Source organism: Pogoniulus pusillus, chromosome 1 (assembly GCF_015220805.1).
Source record: "Pogoniulus pusillus isolate bPogPus1 chromosome 1, bPogPus1.pri, whole genome shotgun sequence".
NCBI lineage: Eukaryota > Metazoa > Chordata > Aves > Piciformes > Lybiidae > Pogoniulus > Pogoniulus pusillus.
This window is the reverse complement of record NC_087264.1, coordinates 53,760,714-53,781,878: the sequence shown is the minus strand read 5'-3', so window position 1 is coordinate 53,781,878 and position 21,165 is coordinate 53,760,714. Positions and strand designations below refer to the sequence as shown.

The 21,165-nt window shown below is 52.8% G+C and overlaps 1 protein-coding gene across 1 annotated transcript; it reads right to left on the bottom strand.

Annotated features, from left to right (window-relative positions):
• Window positions 1–11,418: 11,418 nt before the first annotated feature.
• Window positions 11,419–13,737, bottom strand: C1H11orf96 (chromosome 1 C11orf96 homolog). The gene is made up of 2 exons (XM_064165422.1): window positions 13,711–13,737; window positions 11,419–12,881 (listed from the first exon to the last, which is right to left on the bottom strand). The coding sequence occupies exons 1-2, from the start codon at window positions 13,735–13,737 to the stop codon at window positions 11,736–11,738; spliced, it is 1,173 nt and encodes a 390-aa protein (XP_064021492.1). The 3' UTR covers window positions 11,419–11,735.
• Window positions 13,738–21,165: the final 7,428 nt, after the last annotated feature.

The window sequence follows — 21,165 nt, the reverse complement described above, 5'->3', positions numbered from 1 at the left end:
AGCTCATCCAGTCCAACCTAGCACCCAGCCCTGTCCTGTCAACCAGACCATGGCACTAAGTGCCTCATCCAGGCTTCTTTTGAGCACCTCCAGGTATGACAACTCCACCACCTCTCTGGGCAGCCCATTCCAGTGCCAATCACTCTCTCTGGGAAGAACTTCCTCCTAATATGAAGCCTGTACCTCCCCTGGCACAGCTTGAGACTGTGTCTCCCTTGTTCTGTTGCCTAGGAGAAGAGAATGACCCCCTGGATACTTCCAAAGCCAATCTGGATGTGTTCCTGTGTGGCCTGCTGTGAGTGACCCTGCTTTGGCAGAGTGGGCTGGACCTGACCATCTTCTGGAGGTCCCTTCCACCCCCCAACATTGTACAATTCTGGTTAATTTCCAGGTTTCAGAGGCTCAGCAAGACCAGGACCAGCTCTAGAGTCTCAGTGGCCTAGGCAAGCCTGGGAGATAAGCAGCAGGAAAGACATCAAGGCAGAAGATGGGGATCAGCCAAGACCCCCCCACGCCTGTATGAGGCCGGCTGAAGGGGAAGCAGGGGGTGCCAGAGGGTGAGGAGAGCCTGCAGCCCAAGGCACATGAGCTAGGGAGCGCCTCGGTATAAATACACCCTGAGCAGCTGGTAACAGCAGGGGCCAAGCACAAGTCCAGCTTCTCACACACACTCCCAACTCTACCTGTTATTATTGTCCAGGTTCCAGCAAGGAACCCTGAGCCAAGCCCTGGGGTGATTTATTCCTCGCTCAGTGTGATGTGATTTATTGAGTGGAGTCACTTAGTCACTGCAAAGTTCTTCTCCCTTGGACAGCTCTCTTGTTGCCCTTGTCACGTTAACTCCACAGCCTGTGGGAATCACCACGTCTCTCTAGCAGGACCAACATGACATTTGGAAAGCCAGCCATATGCTGGCATTTGTCTTCTGCTTTATTTAGAGGCATTCTGGAGGTGGTGCTGATGCTCACTTCGAGATCAGCCTCCCAGTGCTTACGCAGGGATCGAGCAGCAGGCAGGAGATGAATGCTCACATCCCTAAGGGCACGGGAGGACGAGGACAGAATCTGCGCTCTCTGCTTATAAAGCTGAACTTCCACTCACTGAAAAGCAACCAAACCAGGCAGCAGCCAAACTCACAGAGACACTTAAAGGGGACCTCCGAGAAAGCTGGGGACAGATTTTGGAGCAGGGCCTGCTGTGAGGGGACCGAGGGTGATGAACTAAAAGAAGGAGGATTTAGACTGGAGAGAAGGAAGAAATTCTTTACAGTGAGGGTGGTGAAATACTGCAACAGGTTGCCCAGAGATGTACTTGATGCCACATACCTGCAGATGTTCAAGGTCAGGCTTGATGTGGCCCTGCCCTGAGCAACCTGCTCTACTTGGAGATGTCCTTGTTCACTGCAGCCCCCTGATAACTTTGGGTGTCCTTTCCATCCTTCCCAACACATTCTCTGATTCTGTGATTTAAGACAAGTTGCCAGATGAGGATTTATGCTTTGCTCTTGATTTATGGTTTGCTCTTGATTTCTTTCCTACTAATTGTCAACATTCTTAGTACTTAGTTGACTTAAGACCATCCCCAGTGACTTCAGCATCTCCTCCACCATCAATACTTACTGCTCTGGGGCACTCTGTATTGAATAGATGTAGTCATCAAAGAATGGCCTCGGTTGGAAAGGACCTCAGAGATCATTTAGTTCAAACCTCCACTGCCATGGGCAAGGACACCTCCCACTGAAACAGGTTGCTCAAGGGCTCATCCAATCTGGCCTTAAACACCTCCAGGGAGGAGGTGACCATGACCTCCCTGAGCAACCTGTTCTAGAATCTCACCACCCTTGTACTGAAGAACTTCCTCCTAAGCTCCAATCTAACCCTACTCTCCCTCATCTTAAAACCATTCCCTCTTGTCCTGTTTCTAGACACCCTTAAGAAAAGTCCCTTTGCAGCAGCCTTGTAGGATCCCTTCAGGTATTGGAAGGCTGCTGTAAGGTGCCCCCAGAGTCTTCTCCCTCAGCATGCCCACATAGTAGAAGTGCTCCAGCTCTTGGATCATGTTTGTGTCCTCCTCTGGACTCTCTCCAGTAGCTCTGTGTCCTTCTTATGATGGGAACACCAGAACTGGAAGCAGGATTGGAGGTGAGGTCTCAGTAGAGCAGAGTAAAAGTGCAGAATCCCCTCTCTTGCCCTGCTGCTCACACTCCTCTGGCTGCAGCCCAGCACACAGCTGCCTTCTGGGCTGCATGAGGGCACTGCTGGCTCCTGGAGAGCTTCTCAGCACTCAACACCCCCAAGTCTTTTTGCTTCAAGGCTGCTCTCAACCCCTTCTTGCACCCAGCCTACATCTTTGCCTGAGGCTGGCCAAATCCAGATGCAGGACTTTGCCCTGTAACTTGCTGAACCTCATGCAGTTGGCACTGGCTCACTTCTGAAGCCTATGAAGATCCTTCTGAGATGATCTCTTCCCTCAAGTGACTCCAGCACACCACACAGCTTGGTGTCATCAGCAGACTGTCTCAATGACTGTGCACTCAATGCCACTGTCCAAGTCTCCGACAGAGACATTGGAGAGTAAAGGACCCAGGACAGATGCCTGAGAAACTCCACTTGCCATTGGTCTCCACCTGAACATCGAGTAGTCAGTCACAGCTCCTTCAGTGCAACCATGTACAGAGTTCCTTGTCCACCAAGCAGTCCCTGCACCAAGTCCACACCTCTCCACTTAAGAGGCAAGGATGTCAAATGCCTTGCACATGTCCAGGGAGAGGTCTTTACTCACTCTCTCTGTATCTACCAGAGCTGTAACTCTGGCAGTACAGTATGTACATGAAGAACATGCAGACATGGGTTGGAAAAGACCCTTCAGATCATCAAGTTCAACCATGAGCTGACTCTCTCCAGTCTGGTGCTAAGCCATGAACAGACCCAGCTCTACTAATACTTCCCTAACATCCTCGAGTGTTCCCTTCAGTCTCCATTCAGCCAGAGACTTCCTAGCAAGCTTCCTCCTCTTCACATGTTTGCAGAAGCTCACGGTAGAACCTTCCAGCCTTCCACCAGCCATTTTTCAAAGGCTTTTTTCCCCCTCTTTAAGCACACCTTATGATGATTTTCCCACTTAAGCACCCCAGTATCTCTGACCCTTTCTGATTCCCCCCTCTGGACATGACTTATGCTCCTTGCAGGGTATCTTTTGCCCTCTAATAATCTTCTTTAATCTCCTTTATAACTTTGCCATCTGTTTTTACTCTTCTTGAAACGCCTTTCTGCTAGTTCAATTCATCATGGCCTCCTAATACCCAGAGCCAAGCCTTTATCTTTTTAACTCGTCTGAATGCTTTTCATTTTCATCCTTGAAGCTAAAGCTTCATTGCAGGGGATGGAGAGAAGAAGTTTCACCCTACAGAGCCATGCATTTGAATGCTTGATTATCTCCATTGGAAAGTGTCTCTGCAGTCCACTTCAGGTTTTCTTTCACCTTATGCACTGCTGCTCTCCTGGTTGACTTGCTCAGCAATCACCTACTTCACTGTCCTGCTGCTCAGCTTCTGAAACAATCACAATTCAGCTCAGGGACAAGGTTGCCCTCTCCTCTCAGGTGCTCCTATGCAGCTCTCCTTCCTCCCTCACCCAAACTCGCATTCATGATGACAAAACAACAGGGCACCATCTGCCCTTCTCCTCTTGGCTATGCCAGCCCCTGCCCTTCTCCTCTCGGCAGTGCCAGCCCCTGCCTTTCTCCTCTCGGCTGTGCCAGCCCCTGCCCTTCTCCTCTCGGCAGTGCCAGCCCCTGCCTTTCTCCTCTCGGCTGTGCCAGCCCCTGCCCTTCTCCTCTCGGCTGTGCCAGTGCCTGCCCTTCTCCTCTCGGCGGTGCCAGCCCCTGCCCTGCTTTGCCTGCTGGCACAAATACAGAGGGATGCATCATTCGGGGGTAAACGCACAGCCACACAGCTGAGCTCTGAACTCCTGGAGCTGGTGGGCTGGCTGTTTTGGGTTGGCTTTCTGGGAATAGGAGGAGCTGGTTGATAAGGTTCAGGTTTATTTCGGGAAGCAAACAAAGACATCCCATAAAAAATGTCACTTTGCTTCAGCCCTCGGGAAAAACAGGCAAACCCTCACTGCATGGACTCCCAACGGGTGTGTCAACTCAGGGGTGCTGCTAATGGAAGCTGATTGAAACCAGGCTCCCTTGTTTGCCTTTCCAGCCGTTTCCCTCTGAGGTTGGGTATTTTTGTCTTGTTCTTTCTCTCTTTCCTTCCTGCCTCTCCCCACACCGTTTGGTTCTGCTCCAGCAGCTCCATTCCCAACCAAGCTCAGGTTATAGCTGCCTGACTGCCAAGTGACAGAGAGCTGTCTCCTCCCAGGTATTGGTGCTTCTGCAGCTCTCCATTCCTTCAAAACTCAACCCATCCAACCTACCTCTGCCAGCAGATCACCATGAGACCACATCCACACCTCTGTCAGACTTCTCCAGGTGAGTTTCCAGCAGAGAAAGGCCAGGCATGGATGACTGAAACACATCCAAGCTCAGTCTAAAAGCAAGCATTCCACAGTAAGCATGAGTGATAACCTCTGTTCCCAATGCTTTTCCATAGGGAAGGGGGGAAATGTGTTATCTCACTGAAGTTCTCCTGCAAGAGGCAGGTCAGCAGAGCTCAGACTGTCAGAGGCTGTTGTGAAAAGAGATTGAAATGGATCTTTAATGATGCTGGTCAAGACCTTCAAATACTTCTCCAAGGGAAAACTCTGACTTGCCAGAAGCTGTGATTAGAAGCAACAAGCACATAAACATCCTTGACATGGGTTTGGATCAGCCAAGAGCTGTTTCATAAGCTGTGTTGTCTCCCTTCTCGCCAGTTCCCTTCCCTCCTGCCCAAGAAAGGTCATTTTCTTCACAGGGAAAGGGGGACAAAAAATAAAAACTAAAAACATCTTCCCCAAGAAGAGAGTTTTAAATCAAAGCAAGGAAGAAAACTTCCTTTTCACCAGCCCCTCATAAATAACTTCAGCCTCTTTGGTGCAAATATTTCCAAACAAAACATCTCTGCTCGAAGCAGAGCCATAAATCATCATGGTTGGTCTTGTTTTCTTTGGAACCAGACCCAAGCAACCCTCAGTTTGGTTTCAAAGGCTCTCTTCTGCTCTGTCCCAGCGATACAGACCCACAGAGGAGCTAAAGGTTGGGTGTTAGGAACAGTTTGATCACCAAAAGGGTTCTCGAGCATTAGAACAGGCTGCCCAGGGAGGTGGTGGAGTCACCACCCCTGGTGGGATTTAAAAGATGCATGGATGTGGTGCTGAGGGACACGGTTTAGAATCATAGAATCGATCAGGTTGGAAGAGAGCTCCAAGCTCAGCGAGCCCAACCTAGCACCCAGCCCTGTCCAGCCAACTAGACCATGGCACTAAGTGCCTCAGCCAGGCTTTGCTTGAACACCTCCAGGGACGGTGCCTCCACCACCTCCCTGGGCAGCCCATTCCAATGCCAATCACTCTCTCTGCCAACAACTTCCTCCTAACATCCAGCCTATAAGAAGCCTAAACACTTAGCAGTAACAAAGTTTGTCTCAGAAGGCAGACACTTGAGAACACTGGACATGTTGATTAGAACTAAAACTAGTGGTAGCAACTTAGTAGTAGTGGTGGGATCATGAGCTCCAGGTGATCACAGGATCAGAGAACCACTGAGGTTGGAAAAAAACTTCTAGGATCATCAAGTCCAACCTTCAACTCATCATCCCCATGACCACTGCACTGTGCCCCTTTGATGAGCTCAAAACTCTCTTCCAATCTCAAGAGTTCTATGATTCTATGAAAGCTTCATCCTCTCTTACTCCATCTCCCCCAGCTTCTCCCAGCTCCATCTGGGAGCAGGGCACAGGTGTCCCAGACAGACTGCTTCCAAAACATGAAGGATGTTCATCTTGTGTACGTTTGTGTAAAGCCTCAGAGTACTCTGGCTTGGATGTCTCAAACCAGTCCAGAAATGTGCTCAGCTACATCAACGAAGAGGAGCAAATCCAGATCAGCTCCAGAGTACAGCTGGACCACAGTCTGGCCCCAGAGCAGCCCAAATCAGATCTCCCCTCGTGCTGTGAGGGGATCTACTACGACATCTACTGACACAGAAGCTTTAGGTGCTTAATTACCAAGTTCACACATTTGACAGCCTTAAATTTGGTGCTCTGGCATGACAAACAGCCCTGCCATCCTGACACTGCCATCACCGCTCATTCAGGAAGCTTTTCCTTCTCCCTTGGTACCAGCTGAACTGATTGCTCTGCCAAATAAATACCTGGAGCAGCTCTGCTCCACAGCCAAGAGCTGGGCTTGCTCTCTCAGCAGCACTCACTCTCGACTAGGCACAGGGGGAACACATCTACATGTGACGGGGCCTTGCTTGGGAATTAATTCATTACCCCAAGGTCGGCCAGCTAACTTGAGCTGGCTAGTCCAAGGGCAGAATAGAATGCTTCAGGTTGGAAGGGACCTTTAAAGGTCATCTAGTTCAACCTTCTCCTGAAAGGATCATCTTCAACCATGGTTGAGCTGGTAGCTCACAGCCTCATCCAATCTGCAGACCATGGTTGAGCTGGTAACCTCCTCTATGTTCTACTGCTTCAGAAAGGTGAGCTCCCTTTGTTGTGCTATTTCTGGATGCTGGATTTTTTTCTGCTAGGGCTTACCTGGTCCAGTGGGAGGTGCCCCTGCCCATGGCACGGGAGTTGGAACTAGAGGATCTTCAAGGTCCCTTCCAACCCAAAGCATTCTAGGATTAAAAAAATACCCCTGAAGATAGGAGCCCTGCACGTGGCATCCATGTTCTAATTGAGATGGCTGTGAGCAGCTGAACCACAAATCCAGGCCACTGATGCATTACCACACAGGCAGCCCAAGCTCTCCTCAGGGGTTTCAGGCTCTCTCTGCACCTTCCTGAGGGGTTTTTCCCCACCAGGAAATCACAGAATGTCAGGAGCTGTAAGGGACCTCCAAAGCTCATCCAGTCCAATCCCCCTGCCAGAGCAAGATCACCCAGAGCAGATCACACAGAAATGCATCCAGGCAGGTTTTGAGTATCTCCAGAGAGGGAGACTCCACAACCACCCCATGGCAGCCTGTTCCAGTGCTCTGTCACCCTCATAGGGAAAAAATTCCTCCTCATGTTCACATGGAACTTTCTATGCCTCAACTTCCACCCATTGCCCCTTGTGCTGTCATCACCCAGCAGAGCCTGGCTCCATTCCTTTGGCACTCACCTTTTACATCTTTATAGATACGAACGAGGTCACTCCTCAGGCTCCTCTTTTCCAAGCTCAAGAGCCCCAGCTCCCTCAGTCACTCCTCATAAGGAAGATGTTCCACTCCTTTAATCACTTTTGTGGCTCTGTGCTGGACTCTTTCAAGCAGTTCTATGTCCTTTTTGAACTGGGGGGCCCAGTATTCCAGATGTGACCTCACCAGGGCAGAGTAGAGGGGCAGGAGAACTTCTCTTGACCTACTAACCACAGCCCTTTTAATAGGCCCCAGAATGGCATTTGCCCTCCTGGCCACAACAGCACACTGCTGGCTCATGGTCAACCTCCCATCCCACTAGGACCCTCAGGCCCTTTTCCCCTTTGCTGCCTTCCAACAGATCAGTCCCCAGCCTATACTGATCCCTGGGGCTGTTCTTTCCCAGGTGCCACACTCTCTACACTTGCCCTTGTTGAATTTCACTCCATTTCTCCCTGCTCAGCCCTCAGCCTGTCCAAGTCTGGCTGAATGGCAGCACAGCCTTCTGGTGTGGCAGCCACTCCACCCAGCTCGGTGTCAGCAGCAAACTTGCTGGCAGTGCACTCTGTGCTCTCATCCAGGCCATTGATGAATACATTGAACAGAACTGGTCCCAGTTCCTTAGCTACTCCTGTCCTGGAGTCCTGTATACCCCTCACCACCCCTGTTCTAGAGACCCTTCACCAGCTTTGTTGCCCTTCTCTGGACACACTCCAGCACCTCTCCAGGGAGGAGAACCTTTCTAATGCAAGCCTCATGCATAAGACAGTTCCAGCTGAGCTGTGCCATGGGAGCTGAGCTTCAAACAAGGTTAAATTCAGCCTAGAGAGCTGTGCTGCTCTCTCTGGTGGCTTCCAAAGGCCACTTCTGAAAACCACAGCCATCAGCTTGTTCGCTGGCCCCCATCACATGGCAAATGGTTCACCATCAGCCTGACAATTAGACACATCAGCCTGTGTTGTGTCCCTCGATTTGTGTGACTTTGGGTGTTAGGTAAGGACAGTCAGGTAGTGGTTCTTACCTGGGCTAATGTCCTACAGTCTGTCCACCATGCTCCTGCAGGATCCACAGCACAGGGAGGGGCCAGGAGACAAACCATCATTGGCCAGCTCTTAAAGCACAGATCCCAGCACAGGGATTCCGAGTGGCTTCTCACATGTGCTCCTCGCAACTCTGGAGCATCCCTGGCGAGTCACTGCAAACCTAAAGGTGGGAGAAGTCATCCAAGAGCAGAAATGGGGTATGCACAGCTAGGAGAGGAAGGCTGTCCTCAGCCTGTTGGGGTGGACATCAAACTACCACTAGAAAGGAATTACTGAGGCACATTTAACTGAAATGTCTGAAAATAAAGGCAGAAAAAGGTTTGCCCAGAGTGAGGACTTTTCTTCCCTGATGATGGGAAATGAATGATCCTGCACCATTCAGATCTTCTCTATGCTGGTCAGGCCAGATCCACCACACTACTGCAACATTTCAACATGAGCAGAGAGAGACAGAAATGCTCATGAGCTTTAAGAGAACAGTTTGTGGGCCCTCATCCCAAGAAGGATTTTGAAGGGCTGGACCAAGTCCAAAGAAGGGCAACGAAGCTGGTGGAGGGTCTGGAGAACAGGGCTGATGAGCAGCAGCTGAGGGAACTGAGGGTTCTCAGCCTGGAGATAAAGGAGGTTCACCAAGAGACCTTCTTGCTTTCTACAACTCCCTGGAAGGAGGCTGGAGTTGGTTTCTTCTCCCAGGGAATGAGTGACAGGACCAGAGCAAAGAACCTCAAGTTGCACTAGAGGAGGTTTCTGTTGGACATGAGGAGTAATTTCTTCCCTGACCAGGTTGTCAAGCCCTGGAACAGGCTGCCTGGGGCAGTGGTGAAGTCCACATCCCTGGGGGGCTTTCAAAGCCGTGGAGATGTGGTGCTGAGGGACATGTTTTAGCGGCGACCTAGCAGTGCTAAGAGTTGGACTTCATAATCTTCAAGGCCTTTTCCAAACAAAATGATTCTGCAGTTCTATGGACACAAAACAGGAAGAGAACTCAAGGATCACTTTGCAGCCCAAGCTTTTACTCACCACCAGCTCCTTCCTGTGCAGACGCAGGACACGCTCATGCCTACTCACTGCCGTGCGGAGCCTCACCACCACCGGCATCTGCTGGGTGCTTTTGAGCTGTGAAGGGCTGAAGGGAAATGCACAACCCACACCTCAGACCCTGAGTAGAGGGAGGCCAGACTCCAACCCTCCATGATTTAGTCATGACAGAGCTGAACCATTCTAGCTTTGCACCCTTTTGCCTTGAGTGTAGCTGTCTGGAAGACAAACTCCAGCCTATCTTTAGCACCAGCATCTCCTGGGTTACTCAGCAGAGAAATGCTAACAAAGAACAGCTGAAAAGAAGCTTCTTCAGCTTAACCACTGGAATATGGCTTTTTTGCCAATATTATGCTCCAACAGCTCCTCAAACCCTCTTTGTCCTCTGGCTAACATCCACATTTGTCTTTTGGAACAGGAAAAGGGAGCATGGTTGTTGCTTCCTTGCAGGAGATGAATATCTGACACTGCAGCTCAGCCCTGTATGGTGTCAACTCCTAAAGCAAAGGGTGGAAAGGGTGGTGGCAAATCACAGAGCAGTTTCAGTTGGAAGGGACCTTAAAGATCATCTAATTCCAACCTCCCTGCCTTTGGCTGGGACACCTTCAATTAGACCAGGTTGCTCAAGGCCTCATCCAACCTGGCCTTAAACACCTCCAGGAAAGGGACATCCACAACCTCCCTGGGCAACCTGTGCCAGTGTCTCACCACTCCCACCACGAAGAACTTCTTCCTGATCACCAGTTTACATCTGCCCTCCTCAAGCTTCAATCCATTCTCTCATCCTGTCACTACAAGCCCTTGTCAAAAGTTCCCCACCAGCTTTCTTGTAGCCCACTTCAGTACTGGAAGGCTGCTGAAAGGTCTCTTTGGAGCCTTCCCTTCTCCAGGCTGAAGAACCTCAACTGTCCTATTCTCTTAGTCCCCATAGCCACTGAGGAATGAGGAGCAGAGAAGAGGATCACAAGCTCACAGCCTCTTGGAGCTCCCACACACTTTGTGTGTACCATGGGGATTTGTACTGTACAGACTGGAAGTAGAGTCTGGATCCTGCAATGTGAGGAAGATGTTGAACTACCTCTGAAAGTCATCCAGAGCTCCTGAGCCTGCTGGGTGCATCACGCAGTGTTGAGGCATGTGGCTGGTAGAGTTCCCATCAATGTTTCAAAGCCTTTCCCAACCCCAAATCTGCCTCAACATGAGGGATTTGTTGAGGTTATTTCTTGATCAGCCCCAGATGAAGGCTGGCTTGGAGGCCAAGCTGTAGGCAGATGCTGAGTAGGAACATGCTGAGCAGCATTGGAGCGTAACGGCGAAGGCAGGTGAGATGCTTCACAGGCTGCTTGCAAGAGGGGCATGGGGGGCTGGGGTAGCGTAAATGCTTCTTTTACAGGGAGGCTGGCTCAGGACCAGAGGCTTGCCAGCAAGGAAAAGGTTCACATGGTATTACACCAGGAGTGTAGGAATGGAGGAAATGAACGAGGAAGATTCCCAATGCAGGAATTTGCTCCTCATACTGCAGGGAGCTGCAGATGCTTCTCGGCACATACACCACAGAGAAAAATCTTTCCCACCAGCATGCAGAGACAGTCCACCTCAGCCCCAGGCTTCATTCCTTCCCCCCCCCCCGCCCCCAACGGCCTGATTTTTCATCTCCACATCCCCCGAGCACCACTTGCAACAGTGAATAAAACCCCACCACAACTGATTCCATCTGCAGCACTGATTTATGGGGCAGAAGGGGGACAAAACCAACTGGGATGAGAGCAGAAAGTAGAGCTGGACTTGGCAAACTGCTCGAGTATTGCTCTTGCACCGAGGGTCTCAGTTACAACTAGTTGCAAACAATCCTCAAACACCGATTAGGGTCAGCACAAAGACCTTGAATAAGCAAATCAAATTGTCTCAAGCTCTTGGCTCTCAGCTTTGTACCTAAGCACAGACAGCAAAACCTCCCTGAGGAAGACGCCACTGACAGCCCCCAAACCCTTTCATCCCTCGAAGAGGTGAAGGAGACTGGAAGAAGCCAGCGAGGCCCCCCAGAATAAGGACAGTCCAACAGGTACTGTGCAAATAGATCCAGGTTTATTACTCTTGTATGGAAACAGTAACAGACACTCGGGTAGAAACATATTAAATTAACGCAGTCCACGCCTGAAATGCAAAAATAAATACGAGTCCAGCAGCTCCGCACTCCTAAGCCAGCTCGTTTCTTCCGAGGAGTAGAAAAGACAGTTACTTTATGTCCTTGAAGCGCAGAGTTTGGTACAGCCGAGTAGAAACGAAGGGACGAGAGCGCTTCCTTAGAAAACATCCCGGCTCTGGGGGCTGCTCGGGTCCCACCAGATCCCACCAGGCCGGGCAGGGTCCCACCCAGCCCTCAGAGAGCCGAGTCCGAGTCGCTGGAGTCCAGGCTGTTGCGGAGACGGCAGCTGCCCAGGCGGTCTCGCTGCAGGCTGAGGTTCTGGGTGCTCCTCCGCAGACACTCCAGGGACTGCAGGAAGGACTTCTTGGCCTTCTCCTCTTCCATTGGGGACACTCCTTCCTCCTCCACCTCTTGGATCTCGTCGAAAGTCACCGGCTGAGTCTTGAAGCGGGACTGGCGGGGCCGCCGCAGCTTGCCTTTGGGGGCCTTGGCGGGGCGAGCCGGAGAAGGAAACTCCTCGGTCACGCAGACGAAGTGGGGCATCACCGCCTGGTAGCTGGAGCAGACCCCCAGCAGCTCGGACGGCTTGGCAGCGGTCGCCATCCTGCTGCCCGGGGCACCGGCCGGGCCACCGACCTCCGCGGGGGCCGGCGGAGCGGGGTGCGCTGCCTCGGCCGTGCCGGGGACGAGCGCCGGTGGGAGGGAGGGCTGGGACCGGCCCCGAGGGGCTGAACGGAGCAGGACCGAGCGGGGAAGTGCGGCAAGTGGCTTGGCGCAGAGGGACCGTGCGGTGCCGGGCCGATCGGTGCGAGGCTCACCAGAGAAGTGCGGTGCGGGGCTGATCGGTGCGGAGTCCACCGGAGGGCTGCTGTGCGGCGTGAAGCTGATTGGCGAGGGGCTCACCGGAGAAGTATCGTGCGGTCCGGGGCTGATGGGCGCGATACGGGCGGGAGAGGCACCGTGCGTTACGGTGCGGTGCTGCCCGGAGCGCGGCTGGCAGCGGAGAGGCAAGCTACGGAGCGGCGCGGGCCTGATCGGAGCGGTACCGGCCAAAGAGGCGCCGCGCCGTGCGAGGCTGATCGGAGCGGTACCGGCCAAAGAGGCGCCGCGCCGTGCGAGGCTGATCGGAGCGGTACCGGCCAAAGAGGCGCCGCGCCGTGCGAGGCTGATCGGAGCGGTACCGGCCAAAGAGGCGCCGCGCCGTGCGAGGCTGATCGGAGCGGTACCGGCCGGAGCGGTCCGATGCAGAGCGGGGAGGCAAAGCTGCGGTATCGCCCGGCGAGGTGCGGATCGTAGCCGAGAGCCGTGGAAGGGTGCGGAGCGTACCTCGCCGCGCCTCTCCTGGTCGAACACAGCCGCGACCGCCGTCGGTCGGTGCCGCTATATAGCGGGCGCTGCCCCCGCGGGAGCATGCTCAGAGCTCACCGAGCCCACCCGCGGTCCGCCGAGCCCGGCCCCGCCGCCTGGCACCTCCCAGGCCCCGCTGCCACCGCCCCCGGTCCCTCCTCGGAAGCAGGGACGGGAAGGGGCTGAGTGCGGGGGCTGTGCGCTTGCTGTCGTCACCGTTTCCTACCCCCAAAGCTCCGTTCGTGTGGTGCCACCACCGTGCCCTCCCCGAGGATCGGCGGCAGAAGGGCCGATAGAACACAGGGATCCAACGGCAGAGGGTTCAGCAGGACTCGGGGCACTGGGATGCAGCAGGACTCAGGACACGGGGATCCAGCAGGGCACTGGGACCCAGCAGCAGAGGGTTCAGGAGAACTCAGGGCACTGGGATGCAGGAGCAGAGTGTTCAGCAGGGCTCTGGCACTGGGTTCTGATGCCCAGCTCTGCCTTAAGTTAAACGTCCACTCCGGTCTGTTTCCATTTTGTAGGGATCCTAAATTTTTTTCTCCTCCACTGTGGCCTCTGCTAGGATGCTGAATCAAATCCTCAGCCACAAACGCAACAGAAAAGTCCTGCTGAGCTGGAACCAAGCCCTGCCAAGGAGCTGAGCATACCAAGGAGCACCACTGATGGAAAATCCCAAGAGCAGAGGAAAAAAAACCACTCAAACCCCATCAAAACATAAAAGGGGACTAGGAAAAGAGCTGGGAGGAAGTGGAGCAGAAAAGTGCAAGGGAGGAAGAGCCTGGGATGGTTTGCCTGGCCCCTCTTCAGGGCCAATGTTAAACCAGCCCCATAAAGGCATTCCCCAGTACAGCTTCACCCACTCCGGGATATTTCTGAAGCCCATTTTGGAGCTTGGAAGGAAGCAGAGGCTTAGCAACTGCATCAGGAATCCTGGGCTGTGCTAGCCAGGGGACAACAGCATGCTGGGGGCCCCGAGGGTTGCCAAGCAGTGGGTGCCCCTGTGGCACGTGTGCAGCCACAGCAGCTCCTGCCCGACAGCGAACTGGAAATGACCGTGGGGAGATGGGACCTTACCCCAGCTGCTCTGTGCTGGGGTAGGAGAGCTGGACAGGCTGGAGAGTTGGGCAGAGAGGGGACTTCACCGAGTTCAGCAGGGCAAATGTAGGGTCCTGCAGCTGGGGAGGAATCGCTCACTGCAGCAGCACAGGGGAGGGGTGAGCTGCTGGAAAGCCTTTCTGTGGAGAAGGAAGCAGGAGTGCTGGTGGATCACAAGTTCTCCAAGAGCCAGCAGTGTGCTCATAGCCAAGAAGGCCAATGGGATCCTGGGGTGCATGAAGAACACTGTGACCAGCAGATCCAGGGAGCTTCACCTCCTGCTCTACTCTGCTTTGGTGAGGCCCCACCAAGAATACTGCATGCAGTTCTGGGCTCACCATTTCAGGAAGGACAGGGAACAACTGGAGAGAGTCCAGTGGACAAGTATGAAGATGCTGAGGGGCCTGGAGCATCTCTGCGAGGAGGAAAGGCTGAGAGCCCTCGGGCTGGTGAGTCTGGAGAAGAGCAGCCTGAGGGGATCTGAGCAATGCTTAGCAAGAGCTAAAGGACATGGGGGGTGGTAGTCAAGGGGCCAGATTCTTATCAGTGAAGCTCAGTGACAGGACAAGGGGCAACAGGCACAAATTGGGACCCAGGAGGTTCCACCTGAGCATGAGGAGAAACTTGTTTGGTGTGAGGGTGCTGGAGGCCTGGAGCAGGCTGCCCAGAGAGGTTGTGGAGTCTCCTTGTCTGCAGAGATTCCAAACCCAGCTGGGCATTGTGACCCTGGGCAAGCTGCTGTGGGTGCCCCTGCTTTAGCAGGGGAGTTGGATTGGGTGATCTCCAGAGGTCCTTTCCAAACCCTGCCATGCTGAGATTCTGGGATGCTGTTGGCACCAACCTGAGTTCACCACCTTTTGCCATGAAGCATGGGGTCTGTGCAGAGCTGGGCTCTGAAAACAAGCAGCAGCTTGCAGACAGGGCACACTTGCTATGCCAGAGTCCAGCACTTGCTTTGGCAGCTTCACCATCAGAAACTCTCATCTTTCTTTGTCCTTGCCTGCAGCTGGGCTCTGGTCCCTCCTCCTTTCTGACTGACTGAGCAGGGGTGGTGTTTCAGCAACTGCACTGTGATTTTGTGTCTCCAGTGGCATAAACCAAAGCCAGGAGAGAGCTTAGGGAGAGGAGGACCAGAGGCAGATGCTGCCTCTTGCCAGCCTCAAAGAAGCATTGAGAGCTTTGGCTTTCTGCAGCACCCGGCTGCTTCGCTCAGTTCTTTGGTTGCCCAAGGCAGCTTAAGGGCCAGGGTAGGTTTGAAGGCCTGGGAAATGCAATTAGCTTAGTAAGAGAACAATTGTCTCTTTGGTCAAACTGAGTCATTCCAGCCTGGATCAGGCTGAGATTTTTTTGTGTTGATTTTAAGAGCTAAATTTAACTCCTAGAGCCCTTACAGCAGTGAGATGACTTTGTTCTCTAAGAGCCCCAGGTTTTCATCCCTGACAACACAACTCTGCAGTGTGGTGAAGGACAAATTGTGCTCCCTCAGCATGGCCCTTTAGCCATGGGGGATTTCTGGGGCTGAGTTTGTCCATCCTGCAGAAGGCAGTTGTGGGATGACCCAGGAGCTGTGTTCTGGCGTTGGAGAACAACATCCCATGTTCAGCTGGGAGAAGAGAAGGCTCCAGAGAGACCTTCCAGTACCTGATGGCAGCTAAAGGAAAGCTGGGGAGGAACTTTTGATAAGGGCTTGTAGAGATAGGATGAGTGGGGAACGGATTGAAGGTGGAGGACAGGAGATTGAGACTGGAATGAGGAGGAAATTCTCTGTGGTGAGGGTGGGGAGACACTGGAACAGGTTGTGCAGGGAGGTTGTGGATGCCCCCTCCTTGGAATTGTCCAAGGCCAGTTTGGATGAGGCCTTGAGCAACCTGGACTAGTGGGTAGTGACCCAGCCTATGGCAGGGGGGATTGCAGCTGGATGATCTGGTCAATTTATTGTTCTCTAAGATGAGAAGATCCCAAAGTTCTGCTGGGAAAAAAAGAGGCTAGTTGGGCTTGATCTCTGAGATGCCATCTGTGCATCCTCTTGGCTTCATACAGAACCCTCAAAGGCTGAGGGCAAACTGGCTGCCCTTTGGGGGACAGTGAACGTTTTCATTTCCTCAGCTGCTCTGGGAAGTTTCAAGCAGAGCAAGATCACCATGGCAATAAGTGGGGAGGGCCTGGAGATTGGTGTTTGAGACAATCCAGAAGAAAATATCCTCTGACATAATTCCCCAGAGCCAGGCCTGTGATGTGCTCATCTACACAACTATATTTACTCCAAGGGTTTAGAGCTGAAATCTGACCTTGGGGTGTAGATGACAGAAGCCCTCTGCCACGGGGATCAGCAGAGTGGATTTTCACTCCCGCATAGTCCAGGGCTGAAGTCACATTGCACAGCAATGCCCTCCCGTGCAGAGGCTGCAGGGAACCTTCCCTCGGGGCTGGGGAAGCTCTGAGTGCTCTGGCTGCTGTGGGGCCTTTAAAGTGATTTCCTAGAAGGAGAAAGGCTGAGGGAAGTGGGTTTGTTCAGCCTTGAGGAAAGAAGGGCTAGGGGAGACTTTCTCATCCTGTTCCAGGATCCAAAGGGTGGCTACAAAGAAGATGGAGACTCCCTTCTGACACAGCAAAGATGGGGGTCATCTGGTTTGGGTGGGAAGGGACCTTTAAAGCTCATCCAGTTCAACCCCCCTGCATTCAGCAGGGACATCTCCAACTAGAGCAGGTTGCCCAGAGCCACAAGCAACCTGATCCAGACCAGTTCCAGGGATGAGACCTCTCCCCACCTCTCCCACCTCTCTGAGCAACCTCACCTACAGCCTCACCTTCAGTGCCAAACATGTCTTCCCTCTCTTCAGTCCAAATCTCCTTCTTTCAGTTCAAACCATCACTCCTTGTCCTGTCTCAACAGGCACTGTTCAAAACTCTGTCCCAAGCTTTCTGATTGGACCCTTAAAGCACTGAGAGGCCACCAAAAGGTATCCCTGGAGCCTTCTCTTCTGCAGGCTGAACAACCCCAACTTTCTGTCTAGCCTCACAGCAGCCAGCACTGTGTGCCTGCAGGTCATGCAATGACAGACACTCATTAATCTCCTTGAGGAGCTCACAATACAACAAGATTACACAGAGTCTTCAAGGCTCTTGCCCCCTCAGACATCTCCCTTCCAGTCTTGCCTTTCCTTTTATAGAATCACAGAATTGTTTTGGTTGGAAAAGACCTTTAACATCATCGAGTCCAAGCATTAACCCAACAAGACCAAGTCCACCACTACACCATGTCCCTCAGCACCACATCTCCAAGGCTTTTCAAATCTTTAAGGGATGGGGACTCCATCACTGCCCTGGGCAGCCTGTTCCAGAGCTTGACAACCCTCCTGGAGAAGAAATTGTTCCGCATGTCCAACCTAAACCTCCTGTGGAACAACTTGAGGCCACTGCCTCTCATCTGACCAACCTGTTACTTCGTGAGAAGAGACCAACACCTACCTCACTCCAACCTCCTTTTCAGGGAGTTGCAGAGAGCCAGAAGATCTTCCCCTCAGCACCTTTATTCTCCAGGCTGACCTGGTGAGCTGCAATAAATCTCACAAAGCTTCTCGTTGCTGCCATGAGACGTCTGAAGGTATTACTGCTGCTCACAGAATGATGTCACAGCTGAAGGGCCAAGCCAATGCTGCAGCAGCACACCACAGGTGAACAGCATCTGGTTGCCATCACATCAGAGACTCACACAATCAGCCAGGTTGGGAGAGAGCTCCAAGCTCAGCCAGGCCAACCTAGCACCCAGGCCTGCCCAATCAACCAGACCATGGCACTAAGTGCCCCAGACAGGCTTTGCTTCAACACTTCCCCCACCTCCCTCGGCAGCCCATTCCAATGCCAATCACTCTCTCTGCCAACAACTTCCTCCTAACATCCAGCCTAGACCTGCCCTGGCACAGCTTGAGACTGTCCTCCCTTGTTCTGTTGCTGGTTGTCTGGTAGCAGAGCCCAACCCCACCTGGCTACAGCCTCCCTTCAGGTAGTTGTAGACAGCAATGAGGTCTGCCCTGAGCTTCCTCTTCTGCAGACTGCACACCCCCAGCTCCCTCAGCCTCTCCTCACAGGGCTGTGCTCCAGGCCCCTCACCAGCTTTGTTGCCCTTCTCTGGACACCTTCCAGCACCTCAGCAGCTCTCTTCAATTGAGGGGCCCAGAACTGGACACAGCACTCAAGGTGTGTGCTGAGCACAGGGGCAGAATAACCTCCCTTGTCCTGCTGGCCACACTGCTCCTGATGCAGGCCAGGATGCCATTTGCTCTCTTGGCCACCTGGGCACACTGCTGATCATCTTCAGCTCCTCTCTCCCAGCACCCCCAGCTTCCTTTCTTCCTGGCTACTCTCAGCCACTCTGTCCCCAGCCTGTAGCACTGCTTGGGGTTGTTGCGGCCAAAGTGCAGAACCCTGTCCTTGGCCTTGTTAAATCTCATCCCATTGGCCTCTGCCCACCCATCCAGCCTGGCCAGGTCCCTCTGCAGGGCTTTCCTACCCTCCAACAGCTCCACAGCTGCTCCTAGCTTGATGTCATCTGCAAACTTACTGATGCTGGACGCAATCCCCTCGTCCAGATCATCAATAAAGATCCTGAACAGGACTGGGCCCAGCACTGATCACTAACACCACCACAAAACAGTAAAAGAAAACTCCTCTGTTTTCAAAGAACAGGCTGAAAAATGTTCCCTGAGCAAACTGGCGACACAGGCTGTCCCTTCCTTAGCCTAAAGGCTGTCAGAAGCTTCTTCCCAGCACCACTGCTGATGCTATCAGGACTTGGAGATGGGAGACCAGAGGTTTAGGCAAGTGGAGACCAGTGACTGGAGCAAAATCAGCTGTCTGGAGAAGGAAAGTGCACTTTTGATGATGTAAGACACCTGCTCTGAGCATTCCTGCTGGAGTAAAATTAACCATCTGGGCTCCCCTGGCTTCAGTTGTCAAGGTGGTCCTATGTCTGCACAGAAATGAGGAGTTCTAGTTCAATAGCCCCAGAGTCACACAGAACGTCAGGGGCTGGGCAGGACCTCAAAAGCTCATCCAGTCCAACCTCCTTGCCAGAGCAGCATCACCTGTACTGGGTCACACAGGAACACATCCAGGCAGATTCTGACTACCTCCAGAGCCTTAACCTCACAACCTTCCTGGGCAGCCTGTTCCAGTGTTCTGTCACCCTCACAGGGAAAAAAATTCCTCCTCATTTTTACATGGAACTTCCTATGGCTCAGCTTCCACCACTGCCCCTTGTGAAATAAAACATCACCTTTGTGTGTGCAAGGCAGAGCTTTGCTGGTGGCTCCCAAGAGTTTCTGTCCCTCCAAATGGTTCAACTGCAGAAATGGTGTCAACAAGACCCTAACAAGGCCACTTCTAGAGGAACTGGGGAAAATTCTGGGTCCTCCAGTTGAATACAGACAGGCAGCTGCTGAAGAGAGTCCAGTGGAGCCTACAAAGATGCTGAGGGGCCTGGAGCATCTCGATGAGGAGGAAAGGCTGAGAGCCCTGGGGCTGTAGAGTCTGGAGAAGAGCAGCCTGGAAGGGGATCTGAGCAATGCTTAGCAAGAGCTAAAGGACTGGGGGCAAGAGGAAGGGGCCAGACTATAGTCAGTGGTGCCCAGTGACAGGGCAACAGGCACAAACTGGAACCCAGGAGGTTCCATCTAAACATAGGGAGAAACTTCTTTGTTGTGAGGGTGCTGGAGCAGGCTGCCCAGAGAGGCTGTGGAGTCTCCTAGCTTGGAGAGATTCCAAGCCCAGATGGGCATTGTGATCCTGGGCAAGCTGCTGTGGGTGCCCCTGCTTTAGCAGGGGCTGGATCATCCCTAGAGCTCCTTTCCAACCCTCACCACGCTGGCATTCTGGGATTTCAGCAGAATACATTTCCTCCTTCCCTCTCTCTTTAAGCCTATTTATAATCAAGAAAGAAATCAGCTGCAGTGTGGAGGTTAACCCAGCAGCTTCTCAGCAACAAGGAGTCAGACTTCCCAGCTAACATGAAGTGCTGGGTTAATGGTTGGACTTAAGACCATCTTAAACCTAAATGATTTTGATTCTAAAAACAGAATAGAAAAGACCCAAAACCTCCAGTCTCAACCTTTTCATGGAAGAAGAGAAGATTCCAGAGGCACCTTAGAGCTGCCTTCCAATACTTGAAGGGATCCTACAGGAAGGCTGCAGAGGGACTTTTCCTAAGGGTGTGTAGAGACAGGACAAGGGGGAATGGTTTGAAGCTGAGGCAGAGCAGGGTTAGAGTGGATGTTAAGAAGTTCTTCAGTATGAGGGTGGAGAGACGTTGGAACAGGTTGCCCTGGGAGGTTGTGGATTCCCCCTCCATAGGAGTGTCCAGGTTGGATAAGTCCTTGGGCAACCAAGCCTAGTGAAGAGGCAGCCCTTCCCTATGGCAGGGGAGGTTGGAGTAGATGATGTCTGAGGACCCTTCCAACCCAAGCCATCCTGTGAGTGGGTGACACAGGTGCCCAGTACAGCCATGCCTGGCACAAGCTGGCTTTATTGCCACTGGGAAGATCACTGGGGAAGCTGAAATTCCCCTTAAATGGTTCTCCCTTGCTCCTGCCAATGGACTGAGGAGCCTGCATCTTGTGCTCCCCCCTGCTTGCCCAGCCCCTCAGCAATTTTGGACATTTCCTCCTTGGCCCAGTGCAGAAACCCAGCAGAGATCTGCCTTCAGAAAGCAGGATGTGAGGAGGGAGGATACTGGGGAACTAAAAGTATTCTGCAGCCTAACAAACTGGGCACCAAGCTGGGATTATATGTCTAGGCCAGTACAGCCTCCAGCAAGTAAGGTCTCTGTTCACTCCTACTTTCATCTTTTGCTCTCTGCATCAGAAGCTCCTCAGGGCACAAAGTCCTCCCACAGCCCTCCCCCGAATGATCAAAGAACCACCAATGCTTTGAGTTGGAAGGGACCTTTAAAGGTCATCTGATCCAACCCCCTTGCAGTCAAAAGGTACATCTGCAACCAGAGCAGGTTGCCCACAGCTCCAAACCACCTCACCTGGAATGGTTCCAGGGATGAGGTTTCCAGCACCACTCTGGGCAACCTGGGAGAGGGACTCACCATCCTCAGCATCAAAAATGTCTTCCTTCTCTCTAGTCAGTCCCCTTTTTTTAGTTCCAAACCATCACCCCTTGTCTTGTCACAACAGGGCCTGGTTTCTGCATACTGCCTGGATCATCCCCACCT

Coding starts and splice junctions, on each gene's coding strand:
- C1H11orf96 (XM_064165422.1), bottom strand. CDS start 13,737: ATGGGCTTCAGAAATATCCCGGAGTGG. Junction 12,882..13,710: donor TCAGAAATATCCCGGAGTGG/GTGAAGCTGTAC, acceptor CCCGCTATATAG/CGGCACCGACCGACGGCGGT.